This window comes from Lygodium microphyllum, chromosome 23, assembly GCF_053477565.2.
Source record: "Lygodium microphyllum isolate KBCC chromosome 23, Lygodium_microphyllum_v1.1.10, whole genome shotgun sequence".
In the NCBI taxonomy this organism is placed as follows: domain Eukaryota; kingdom Viridiplantae; phylum Streptophyta; class Polypodiopsida; order Schizaeales; family Lygodiaceae; genus Lygodium; species Lygodium microphyllum.
In genome coordinates, this window is record NC_141157.1 from 40844430 (window position 1) to 40857353 (window position 12924).

General features: G+C 42.5%; 1 protein-coding gene across 1 annotated transcript in view; it reads left to right on the forward strand.

The window, feature by feature from the left end:
• The first annotated feature begins 1830 nt into the window (after positions 1 to 1830).
• The window catches only part of UBP2 (ubiquitin-specific protease 2), a 40415-nt gene continuing 29321 nt past the window's right edge, over positions 1831 to 12924 (forward strand). The window contains exons 1-2 of the mRNA XM_087664851.1: positions 1831 to 2080; positions 2151 to 6014. Coding sequence (XP_087520977.1) covers positions 2425 to 6014 — 3590 coding nt within the window. The 5' untranslated portion in view covers positions 1831 to 2080; positions 2151 to 2424. The remainder of the gene's footprint in view (positions 2081 to 2150; positions 6015 to 12924) is intronic.

Sequence of the window (12924 nt, forward strand, 5' to 3'; positions counted from 1 at the left end):
CAAAAGCATGCAAACATCATTCACAAAGTCCAAGTTTTTCTTAGGTAATTATGTTTAAAATTATTTGAAAGTTATAAGGAAATATAGCTTTAAAGGGTTAAATCATGAAATAGTCAAAATGATTGGACTACTGCATAGGGGTAGTTTATGTCACTTCCAAAGGTTCTAGGTGTTTTCTAGCACGTTATTTTCATGAATTTTAAGCTAGATTGTGAGAAGGTAAGAATACACTAAATTGTAGATTTGTTTAGGGGGTTCACGATATCATGGGTACTTAATATGAAGAACTACTATTCTTGCTAAGGAAGAGGGTTGTGCATAAGAGTGCAGTACATGATAGCTTATGGGATGTAATTTAACTCCTTCGAGTTGGGGAGGATAATGGAGACATGAAATGCATATGTGATAAGAGCCACAAGGTGCTTTTATAGTTGCTTTGTTTACCAAGAACATGGATTATGCACTGGGATCATTAGGAATGATTGGATGTGATTGAAGAGTTTACCTTGGATGTTGTTGATGTGATGTGATCAAGAGAAATTAAAAATATAAATGATGAAGTGCGATTGGTATTGTACTTCCCCTTGAGTCTTGCCAGGGTTGACTTTATCACTCGGCTATCTAGAGTGTGAGATTGCCACTTAGATGATGAGATTAAACATTAAGAAGAAGGTCCCCTCCTATAGCAACATGAGGAGGACTTTGGTCGTGTTAATGTTAAACCCCACTTGCCTAAGATGAGAGAAGAAAACCTCAGTTGGGCACAACATATGGACACCAGAGAGACCCCAATTCTAGAAAGAGGTAAGGGTGAAGGACCCTAGAGGTGGTCAGAATATCCAATGGTGGGATATCAATCTTGGACTTGAGACAAGTTAAAGTAATCAATTAAAATTCACTTAAACTATTTTAGAAAGATTGTTTTCAACTATTCTGTGTCGTGCTTAAAGGTCATTCAATGAACCTTATGTAACAAGATAATTGATGAAGTTGTTTTTTAAGTCTCCACAGTGTGGTAGGACCTTAATTAAATGACTTAAAATATAGGGTGCATGGATGGAAAGTGGGTGGATAATGTCATGGTGATGTTATGGATAGGTGGACTTGATAAGTAGGGTGCTTTCCTAACATACTAAATAGGAATACAGTTGGGTGCTAATTATCGAAGGTCAAGTTGTAGATCTCAGCTAGTACCATTTTAGGGGCAGGAGTGAGATTATGTAGGCAAACAGGTCAATGCTCAACTTAGCTAAGGGTGGGTATGCCATAGTAACTTTACCCAATGAAGTAAAAACTCCAATAGAAGAGAAGTTTGCGTATCATTGTTTGAGGCATTGGAGTGAGAAGGCAACAGGGGCTTCATGGATCTTCTTTGTCTCATGGACCAATTGCCTCTTCCTATCAAAAAAAGCCTTAAGCTCAATATGAAGCTCTTTCTCCATAACTTCCATGTCAATATCTCGATGAGTGGCCCCAACATAGTCCATCTCCATTGCACCATCTTGCCTACTCACTTTGGGAGCTTGCTCATGCTACAATGCTTTTGCATCCCCTTGCCTCTTTCTTAAGGTGGTCATCAACATGGGAAGGGAGGTCCATGTGACACCTCCTTGACCACTTGGTGGTATTGCAATCAATGGTCCATCTCAACATTGGATATCTTCTCAAAAGCATTCCATAATGTCTCTAAAAGATAAAGGAAAAAGATGGTATAAATTAGTATTCACATTTAAGGAAAAAAAGCTATTTCGATTTCTGTTGATTTGGTTTAATTTTTTTGCTGCAGTCGAGTGATTTTGTGCGTTTTTCCCGGCGGGCAGTCTCTCCGCTAGACTAATAATCACGATGTAGTTCAGTTCCTACGCCTCCTGCCCGCTTCTTATCCCTCTTCCAACAGACAGTGCCTACGCTACATACATGCATGCCTTTGGGCCATAGCCGGCAACACTGTTTCCTGTTCACGCAGGGGGGCGCTTTCATCACTTCCCATATTGGGACCGGCTATGATTCCTACCCATCGATCGGTTTGCTGTGTGAGCTGAGACGATTGGGGCCTCTTCATTCGCCACTCTAAAGAAAGGTAGCTCTTTTGGAGGCCTTTTAACCTCTCTTCTGTGCAGGACAATCAGTCTAGTCTCTGTTCTGTGCAGGACAATCAATACACTCGGCTCCATCTTTGAGAGAGATCAAGCTCCTATTCTTTGAAGCAACTGATTCTGAAGGTGATTTTTTCCGAGCATTTGCACAAATACTGCATCAGGCATCCGGCCTCCACCCCCTCCCCCTCCCCCTCCCCCCGCGTTGTCTTTTTTTCTCCCCAGGTTGCTCCTTGCAGGAGAGTCATCCTGTAGGAGTGGCATAACGGTGGGCATCAATCCATCTCACCTGGTTTGCTGCTTCAAATACCGCGCCCAAGACGAACAGATGGGCGGAAAGAGGAGCAAGAAAAAGCAGGTTCAGGTTCGCAGTGCGACAACGCGCTCAGCCCCCCGTAGTCTGCCTCCTCCTTCCCAAGCAGAGGATTTGACGGAGATCAGCAGCATGGATCCCACAGCCTCACCGGAAGTAGAGGATCATTCATCCCCTGTCTCCATGAAGGGTGGTTGTGGGAAGGTGTGCAGACATCTGGACAGAGGTGTCAACATAGACAGACTGTCGGTGCAGTTTGGAAAATCTAAATGCACTCTTTCCTTATGCCAGGATTGCATCAAGGACAGTAAAGCTACTTCAGGTAAGAAGGGCAAAGCGAAATCAGCAAAGAAGAAGTTGATGCAGAATTCACCAAGTAATATATCGAAGAAATGGATCTGCCTGGCATGTGGTCATGTGGGATGTGGCTCAATAGTTAACAAGAGCACTGTAGAGCAGAATGATGCTAGCAATGAAGAGGTTGGCCAGGACGATGAGGCACCAACAGGACATGCCTGGAAGCACTCTCTCATTGCAAAGCATCCATTGGCTTTACAATCTGGTGATAAACTTATTTGTTGGTGTTTTATGTGCAACATGGCTGTTGATTTTTACCTCCCAACAGATAGGGAAGCTGAGGATATCAGGCAGCTGGGCAATGCACCTCTTCAAGAAGCAATGAAACTTGTGCGTGAGAAGCTGATGAAAGAAACTGGCACTTTAAAGGCTGGAGGGAGGGGTGTTTCTGTTGTTGAAGATAGCAAACCGGTGGAAGTTGTTTCACTTGATGGAGTCTCCTTAGAAAGCCCAATTGCTCAGGCAAATTCGAATACACATTCTTTGCTTCCTAAAAGAAGCCGGGAAGTGAAAGGCCTGATTAATTTGGGCAATACCTGCTTTTTCAACTCAGTTATGCAAAATCTTCTGGCACTTGATATGCTTCGTGACTATTTCACACAAGATTCTCAGGCTGTGGAAGGACCATTAACATCTTCTCTGAGAAGGCTTTTTCTAGAAACAAACTCTGATTGCTCATCCTCCAAGGCATCCACAGATTCTATAGGATATGAATCTGGCCTGAAAAAAGGTGTAAAGGGTCGATTGTGCTGGGAAAGTAGTGTAGCTTACAACCCCAGGTCTCTCTTTGGTGCTATATGTGCAAAAGCTCCTCGCTTTAGGGGTTTCCAACAGCAGGACAGTCATGAGCTCCTGAGATGTTTGCTGGAAGGATTAAACTCAGAAGAACAGAGCACAAAGCCTGTAGATGCAGACAATAGAAAGTCGGTCAAAAGCAGTGGATCAATTGAAGCTTCTGAAGTAGATGATTCAGGATTTCCCAAAGATAGTGGAAAGCCAATTGCCCCGACTCAAAGTTCCACACTTGTAGATAAGTATTTTGGAGGTCAGTTGTCTAGTACTGTGTGCTGCTGTGAGTGTGGATATTCATCTGTTGTGTATGAGCCCATACTTGATCTTTCTCTGCAAATTCCTACAAGGCAACTTGCAAAGAAAAACCAGGCAAAAGCAAATCAACGGTCTTCATCTTCTTCGGGAGGAAGATTACAAAAAGTGTCCTCACCTAGAGAGATGAAACCCACTAAAGCAGCTGAAAAGGTGGATTTAACTAAGAGTCCACTTCTGTCAAGACCGGCTGCATCTGAAACCAAGGTTGTTTCTCTGCAGATATTATCATCTGTTCAGAAAGCGGAGTCCAGGTTTTTCACTGAAGAGGGAGGTTCTTCAACAAAATTTCGTTCTGGTGTAGACACATCTTCAGCAGATTTTGGATGGTTGGATTTTGTTGGAGGTGGAACTCAGTTGGCAGAAGGAACTTTGCAGGGATTTGAGGATAATTCAAGTACCATGCAAAGCAGCAGCAGCATGGTGGCTCACACAGTAGAGAGTCTTCAGGAAAATGATAATCATGTCCAACCATTGACTGAGATAGGTTACCTGCAGCCATTGCAGAATACTGAGGGGGCTGGAGAGACTGTTGGGATCTTGCCTCATAATACTTCAGACTCAACTGAAAATGATCCTGCTGTCGACAATCTCAATGAGGAGTCTTCAGTGAATTTGGCAGTGAGTACTGAGGATGTTTCACAGTCTGAGCAGGATGGACCACTGCCTTTGGCTGCTGGTACTCTGCTGTTACCATACGAACCATTGCAATTGCCAAGCAAATATAAAGGAGAGGAACAAAAACTTTGCATAGAGGCAGGTAAATGTGAGAATGAGGCTACTTCTTCACTGCAAAGTCAGGAGAAAGATGTGCCAGGCTCTGTAGTGAAGCAGGATGATGCTGGTCTTGATGGTTTTGCGCAGCTCTTTGAAGAAGAGGAGAGCTTTGGCGAGACTGAACAAGGCATGGAAGCTAAAGCCTGCTTGAAAAGTTCTCAGGCACCTGAAGAATCTTGTGTGGATGGAAGTTGGGATGCTGATGGTGGAGCTTTTGATGGAGGAAATGTTGGAACTGGACTAGAGAGGTTGATTGACCTTCAAGAGGCCATTTTTCCGCTATCTCTTGAAGGCTGTTTAGCTGACTTCACCAAAGCCGAGCTGCTTTCTGGTGAAAATGCTTGGGAATGTGAAAGTTGCACAAAGCATATGAAGGCGAAGATTTTAACTTTAACATCAGACAATGAAGGCAAGGACGAAGTGTCTGGCACACCTTTTGAAGAGGGGGATCGAAAGGAAGGGCATCTGGGATTGAATAAAGAAAGTTGTGTAAAAGGTGGTCATTCAGAAATGAAGAAAGAAACTTGCAAGTTGCATTGTGAAGATATTGTTGTTAGAGCTGAGGAGAGCTTATCCGTTCCTTCAACTCATGGAAATGGAGCCCTGCTACATGAAGATAGCAGTTCCTCGATTACCTGGAAACAAAATGGAACTGTTGATCAAGCCTGTCCTGTTGGAAAAGAACTTCAAAATGGGGCTTTTTCAGCACACATGGAAAGTAATAGGGTGGCACAGGAGTGTCATGCTACTGTTGAAGTCAAAGAGCATCTAAACTGCAGACTTGCAAATGGCAGTGCAAGGTTGAATGAACTGGACAGTGGCCAGGTTTGTGGTAATCAGTCTCTTTTAAAGCCAACAGACCTAGAAAATGGTTGTGTAGATCAAAAAGCCAGTAGCATTTTGGTGGTCAACAACCCTCAGAAAAATTCGAGCTATATGGACCGCCAAAATGATGTATTGAGTGTTGGACTTCTCAAACAGGACGATGCCCCAAAAATGGATGAAATGTCAAATGGGACTTGTATGACATCTTCTATAAAAAAAGATGCACAGTCCAATCTGAATCTATCAGGAAACAAATCCTCAGGGGCTTTTTTAAGCATGCCTAAGGATAAGGCAGCTTCCACTTTAAAGACTTCAAATAAACAACTATTTCAAGGGAAAAATATGAAGAGGAAATCTCAGCTTGGGCATCAACAAGCTGTTAAAAGAGATGCAACAAAGAGGTTACTCATCTCTAAGGCCCCACCAATTTTGACTGTTCATTTAAAAAGATTTGCCCAAGACATGCGTGGACGACTAAACAAGCTCAGTGGCCATGTCACATTTCCAGAGATGTTAGATCTGCGGCCGTTCTTGGATCCCAAGTACGTTGTTTTATCCAGTTATTTGCTGTTGTTCATGTGGTTTGGAAACTTTTTCTTGCTTGTAAAGCTTTGAGTGCACTGATGTACCGCTGCCATATGACACCTTTACCACTATTTATGGACAAAAGATGTATAGGGGTTTCAATAGCTAGCTTGTTTGCAGAAGTTAACATTTTGTTTTCGATGCAAGATGTGATAGTAGAGTGGTTTAATCTTGGAAAATAGGAGGTGTAAAGAAAAATACCCTGACATAAACATAAACAGAAACCGTACGACAAAGCACAGACTGATAAAAAGAACACAATTAGGGTTAGGATTAGAGTAACTCAGAGACAATGAACACAGTGAATAAATGAAATGATATGACTACTAATAATACGACGCTCATGCAACAAACACACTGCAGTGAATGAATGCTGAACTTCGAACTCCTGTATCTCAAGGATCAGGATAAGGGTAATGAGTAGGAGAGAGACTAAAAACGCAGGCAGGACAGCCTACAGGAGAGAGAGACTGCAGCGATTGCAAACAGGAGAGAGAAAACTGTCAGGGCTGCAATTGGAGCCTGCAAATGCAACAGTTTGCTGGCGTGGCAGGTTGTACGATAGCAGTGCAGATGAATAGTAGTCAGTCACAGGCACAAACAACAGCAATCAACGTGTGGAGGGCTGGAAACAGGCGCCAGATTGTAGGGAATAGTGATGGACAGCAAGGGCTGAGATGTCCTTTGTGACCGGGGTGTGGGCAGCAAGTTGGTAGCACTTGAAACCTGCAAAAACGAGATTGTGAAAGAGTGGAGGGCTGGCTGCCAATTTATAGAAAATTAGGGTTCTAGATCCTCTCCCACTTAACTTTCTCGATCCGCTTCCCGTTTTAGGGTTTTGGCTAAAATAAGCCTAAAATAAGCATGTTTTGGGGCTGTTTAAGTGGGTAAGTGCATTTCTTAGCACAACAGGAGGTTTGAAGAGGATTATTTTTTGGGGAGGAAGCTTTAAGCTCTATGTAGGAGACCTTTGAGAACACTAAGTTATGGACTGGCAATCTTGCTTATGCATGAGCAGTTTGTCGCTAAATACATGAAGTAGCCACCAATTGTAAAATGGATGGCTATGGATGGAGATACTAACATGGCTCTCCATAAACGTGTTACCCAAATAGAAATTGGTATATTTTCCATGGAACAGCTCACCTTAGTGCACTAGGATGACAGGATAATCATGACTGTGTTCATAATTCATCGTTTTGTTCACCTCAAAATGCGGTTACTTTAGTCTCAAGGATGTTGGGTCCTATCTGTTGTACCATCCAGTGTGCAGTTCATTTGTATATACTAGAGCTCTATGAATATCACATCATCTCACCTTCACTTCTTCATCATGATTTTTGCAGCCCCATCTTTGTGCTTGTTGTCTTGTATACTAAATGCTACTGCGTGCCTCTTAGGGCTAGGTTAGTACATCTCAGTGTCTTGAGAATCTCCAAAAAGTAGAGTTCCAGACATCTCTGGTCAGGGAATATCATAACATGATGTAGCAGACCAAATCCCTCCTAGATAGTAGAGAGGCTGCAGGCAGTGGTAGTTGCCTCGTATCTCATAGTAGGCAGGGCACCTATATATGTAAGGATCCTCTGTTGTCACCTCCTACATTTGGCATTTCTGACGTAGCTTATCCTGATAGGCTGACTGTTATGCTTGGTGGTCTGATTTGAGATTTTAGATTTAGTAGAGAAAGAAGGTGTGGAAAACATGGAATACGGTTTCGACTCACTTCCTAGCCTTGCACAACATTTTTTATGTTAATGCAATAATTCTAAGTTAGATGCATGTTTGCCACATCACCTACTCACTTTACTTGGCTTTAGCCTTTTTCACTCATTGAATGGTGTGAACCCATAAGCAGCCATGATAGACCGCCATATCAAGTTCTGCAAGTACACTAGATCCATTATAGGCTGCTATATGAAGTGCTGCAAATACAGTGGATCGCTTGTACAGTGCAAGGAGTATTCATCCTTCGATGGATGCCTGCATATGCAGGTTTTTCCCCCATCCAAAGCACCCCATTTGTACATGAACACAATGCCAATGCATGAAGTATGCAAAGGGTAATTCAAGGTATCATGCTCAAATAGAATGCCATACAAAGTGTAGGGGTGCCACTTGGACTATGTCCTCATGCGGGAATTGTTCACTTGCTCAAGCATCCTTTTGCAAATATGATCATCATGACACATATAAACAATGATACAAGTCACTAATGGAAATGAAGTAATGAGCACCAAAATCCTGTAAGCACCAAGAGAAGTAGCTGCCCCTCTCACCAGTAGAGGGTGGAAGGAAATGCTATGGGCCCCCCCCTCTCTTCATCATGTTGATTGGGGAGGGAGTACCAATGCCGATCCAGGTAACGGAAGATTGGGTGATTGACTAATTTGGTCAAGATATGGATGAGATTGTCAGACTCAAATGGGGTTTAGTTTCTCCTACTCTGGAGTAAAGTGATAGCGGACCTCAATATGCTTCTACTTCGGATTGATAATTGGGTTGCCAGCTAGTGCTATGGCACTTTGGATATCACAAAAAAAACAACTCTCCCTCTCTAATTTCAAATTCAAATTTCAAGTGCTCTACTCTCAAATTGTCTCCTCAAGCTCTCTACCCCTTACTCCCTCGAGCTCTCCTTCACCCTACCTCCACTCTACGTCTACCCTTATGCCCTCCATCCTCTCTATTTTCAAGATTAGTACCATACTAATATTGAATGGTACTAATTGGATGCCATTGGATGTGACAAACATGAGCATGCTATGTTCATCACGGTCTGGTTCATACTATCCACCACTCCATTCTATAAAGGGGAGTTGGTGGAGGTGAGTTGGCGTTAAATGCCCTACTCTTGCAAGAACTCGAAAAATTCATGGGAGACAAATTTACCACCATTTTCACTCCTCAATCTTCCTTAATGGACACCCGTTTGATTTTGAACCAAATGCTCCCATGTCAAGAAATGTATGAAGGCTTTACTTCTTTGTTTAAGAAAGTATACCTACATGTATCTAAAAAAATCATCCACCAATAGGAAAAAATACTGTGCTCCATTTATGGTTGTAGTGGGTGATGTGCCACTAAAGTTGACAAGTGTCACAAGGACGTGTATTTTTAATGCCTAGCTTTGGCATTATTAAGTTCCCATGTGAGGTGCACATGTGAACTGCAAAGTCAGTTAAGTGATTGTGAATACCTTGATGATCCAAGTGATCAGTGGTTGGGTAACATTAGCAAAAGTTGTACAAAGTTATTGCTAGATAGGTACTTGTGGGTGCTTTGTGTCACTGTGTCAGTTTGGGTCTAGGCCATTTATTGGGCCATTAAATGTCCAGTGGTGACATTGGGATTGGGCATTAATTATTTAATTAATGTTAGTCCTAGGCCAATTAATATGTGGGACAATTGAATTTCCAGTGGGGGTTAGCACAATTAATGCAAATAGGAAATAGTGAGTTCTTGGGCAAGGTCAAATGGTTAATTAATTAATTTTCAGGAATTAAATTAAAGCTTGAAATTACTTTTAAAAAGCTACCAAGTGGCAAAATAGGCTGCCACACATCAAAACTTCCCATGCAAAGTGGAGGAGGGCTGTTTGGGGGCTGGTCATTCTAGCATTGAGAGGCTGAGCAATTAAGGAGCAGCTGTCGAATGAGCTTTGAGGCAACAGCTGATCGCACAATGCAATAGGACATGGGTAGAACAATTGCAGAATTTGCTGCTGAACCCTAATTTACAGCAGAAATCAAGGTTTCCACGGCTACCTTGGGATTTCTGCGCAATTACTGAAGACCCAAAACTTGTAGTAGTGGCTAAAGGCAAGATATTTGCAGCGGAACCAAGGGGCAGCCCATTCTCAAATTATTGTGGTCCACATGCAAGAGATTGTGACCCAATCTGTGCGTGGATTGCTGTACTATCAAGGGGAAAATTGTGAGTGTTGGTCATTTATGACAGCCCGTTGTATTGAATTTGAAAGAGGGATCAGCCTATATCTCTTTGCATTTCAAATTAGAGCAATACAATTAAAGAAATGTTGCAAGGGGTGCCAATTGTTGGGGCCAATCGGGTGTCAACTGTCCAAGATTAAGTGGTAAAGTGTATATTTCCAGGTTTTAATGCTTGCTGTAATTTGAGCTCAATTAGATTTATACCACCCTTGCCAAGAAGGAAGATTGGTTTCATGAATCAACCAAAGTGGCCCATTAGCTCTATGTGTAGAGTGCTGAGGATATGGATTGAGACGTTGTTTCCCTAGTTGACATACTTGGCAAACATCCTTGGATAGTTTCAGGCATGGAAGGCCCTCGACCAACTATTGTTGGGACCTCTCATAAAGATAGTCATAACCAAGGAAGCCTAAATAGAAATGCCAAAGGTGCTTCTCATCTAAAGGATTTTTGGATGTAGAAGCAATGGTTATGATGAGATTCAAACCCCTCAACTATTGGCTAGGATAAAAATTGGGATATTAGATATAGGCCATTAGGGTGCACTTCATTGCGAGCAATCGGTAGGTTGGTCTTGGCATCAAGTACGTCGATTGTGCTTGTTGTTAAAAAGACTGCTCTTCCCAAACGGCAAAACCAATGGATAGATAAAAGATTCACCCCAAGTTGGGATGCATATTAGACAGTGTCCAATATAGTGAGATCTGAGCGCTGATTAGTATCAAACTTGATGCGATCAACATCTGTGAATCTTGTTTGAGGAGTTTTTTGTCAGACATGTCGTGCTACTTATGTAGGAGAGATAAATAAGTCCTTAAGCGGAGTCACATGATGTGTAGCTCACTCCATTGTCCACCATCCAAATGATATGATAGACACAAGGTTGTGTTGGATGGGCCTTTGTGGTAGTGGTATGTGAAGGAAACTTGTGAATTTGGACCAAGGACTCAACCTCTGATGTCTTTATAGAGACGAGGGGGACTTGAGAAGTGAAAGTCCAGTCTCGTAGACCAATCTAATCCCCTTCGATGTCGAAAAGGGAGTAGATTGTGATGCATGGTAACCTGAAATACGTCTTGCGAGGCTTGAAATATGAAACACGTCTCACAAATGAAACGTTTCAATCTATAATGTTTCGTATACCAGCTTCACTCTCACAAAAAATAGCAATTTCTATTAAAAACTTAGCGAGTAAATGTACTTTAAGCGTGTGATTTTGTCGTTTCATGTAGTGTTTCACTTAGGTCCTACCCAAGTATGAAACATTTCGTGTTGAAACATGATGCTTCAATTGTGAAATGTTTCCAGGGTGAAATGTTTCTCGGTTACCTTGTTATGATGGCTATTGAGAGGTGATGTGCAATGGAAAGAAAAGCGAATATGGGGTGAATAGAGAAGGAGATCGAATGAAATGCAAGTGAGAGAAGGAACAAAGTGATTGATGGCTACAAGGTACAAGGTTGCAATGGTCAGCCCCAACACGCAACACTGAGTGTTTGTGTGGGTGCTAAATAGTAGGGGGATGAGAGAAGAATGAGAAGGGCTGGCTGAATAATGATCACAATGGATGAGTGAGGGAGACATGCTACATATAAATGGTAGGACATGCAATGTTAGTCCTAAGTTAAAATACAAAAGCCAATGTGAAAAGATCAAGAAATAAATTGACATACCAAATGTTTCATAGATGGTTTGCATGTTTTGAGAGTGAGATGCAGCAAAAGTAAAGAAAGAAGGAAGTGTGTAGTGGAAGACTTGAAAAAGTATGGCTAAGCCTAAAGAAAACTAGCCTAAAATCCCTAAGGACAACCTAGGACGCCTAAGAAACTAGCCTAGGGGAAGAGAACGACTGAACCGGTCAGAGATGCTATGAGGCATTGATTGAGGGGGAGATCTAGGATCCACTGCATTGGTGGCTAGCCACTGATGAACATGGATACTAGGGGTTAGAGAAAGTGTGTTTCCTCCTTGGGGAAGGCTTGCTCTCAACCTCCTTGGAGTGGAAATACCATCGTGAAATGGGCCGAGGTTGGCATAGGAATGGGTTTGGATTTAGCTTTGGTGTGGGTAGAAGACCCTTAGCTGTGGATGAGGTGATTTTTGGTGTGGGTCTTTGAGCGACAATTGTTATCTACATGGCCAAGTTTTTGGCAAAAGTACAAAACCAATTTTTTAAGACAAGAAGTGCCAAGAGGGTCTTTGTGAGGGTGTGAGTGTACCTCTTCCTTTTTTCTTCAAAGGAGATTGACCATCGACATGGGAATGTGGCTCATGTGTAGGGTCAATCGAGAAAGTTGGGATTGGGTCGAAATGTGTAGGTGATTCCTTTCTACTCCCTAGTTCCTTTAAAGAAGGACGTGACTCATCAACAAAGATGGGGATTTGCGCATTTGAGCAATCAAGGAGGGTGGTACAGTTTGCAGGAGAGGGATCCCCTACACAATAGGATCATAGGACAAAGTGACGCACTTGCGGTTGTGTGTAAGGTAGTGCCAAAGGGTGGTATAAGCATTCCCACTAACGATGTACTAGAATGTAGAGTGGTATACATTTGAGTGTCTAGTGATGGCCTAAAACTTTGATGTTATATATTGCTGGATATCCGGGTGGGTGCCGGTGCTAGTAGCATTGGTCATAGTGGTTACGAGGTGACTTAGTATGAATGCACTAAGGGCACCTGTCAAAATGACTAAGTGACCAAAGAGACAGTAGGGTTTGCGGAGGAAAACACAGTGTACGGCAAACACTGAGAGAGAAAAGAAACACGGAAGATGATGAAAGATGAATCATGCTGATGAAGTGAATTTGATACAAGGGTGCCGTAGCACAAAGGAAGCCCTGGAGTGTAGGAAGACTACCGAAGAAGCCCTTGAGTCTGCAAATGCAGGATGAGGAGGTGTCGCCTGGAGCAGGG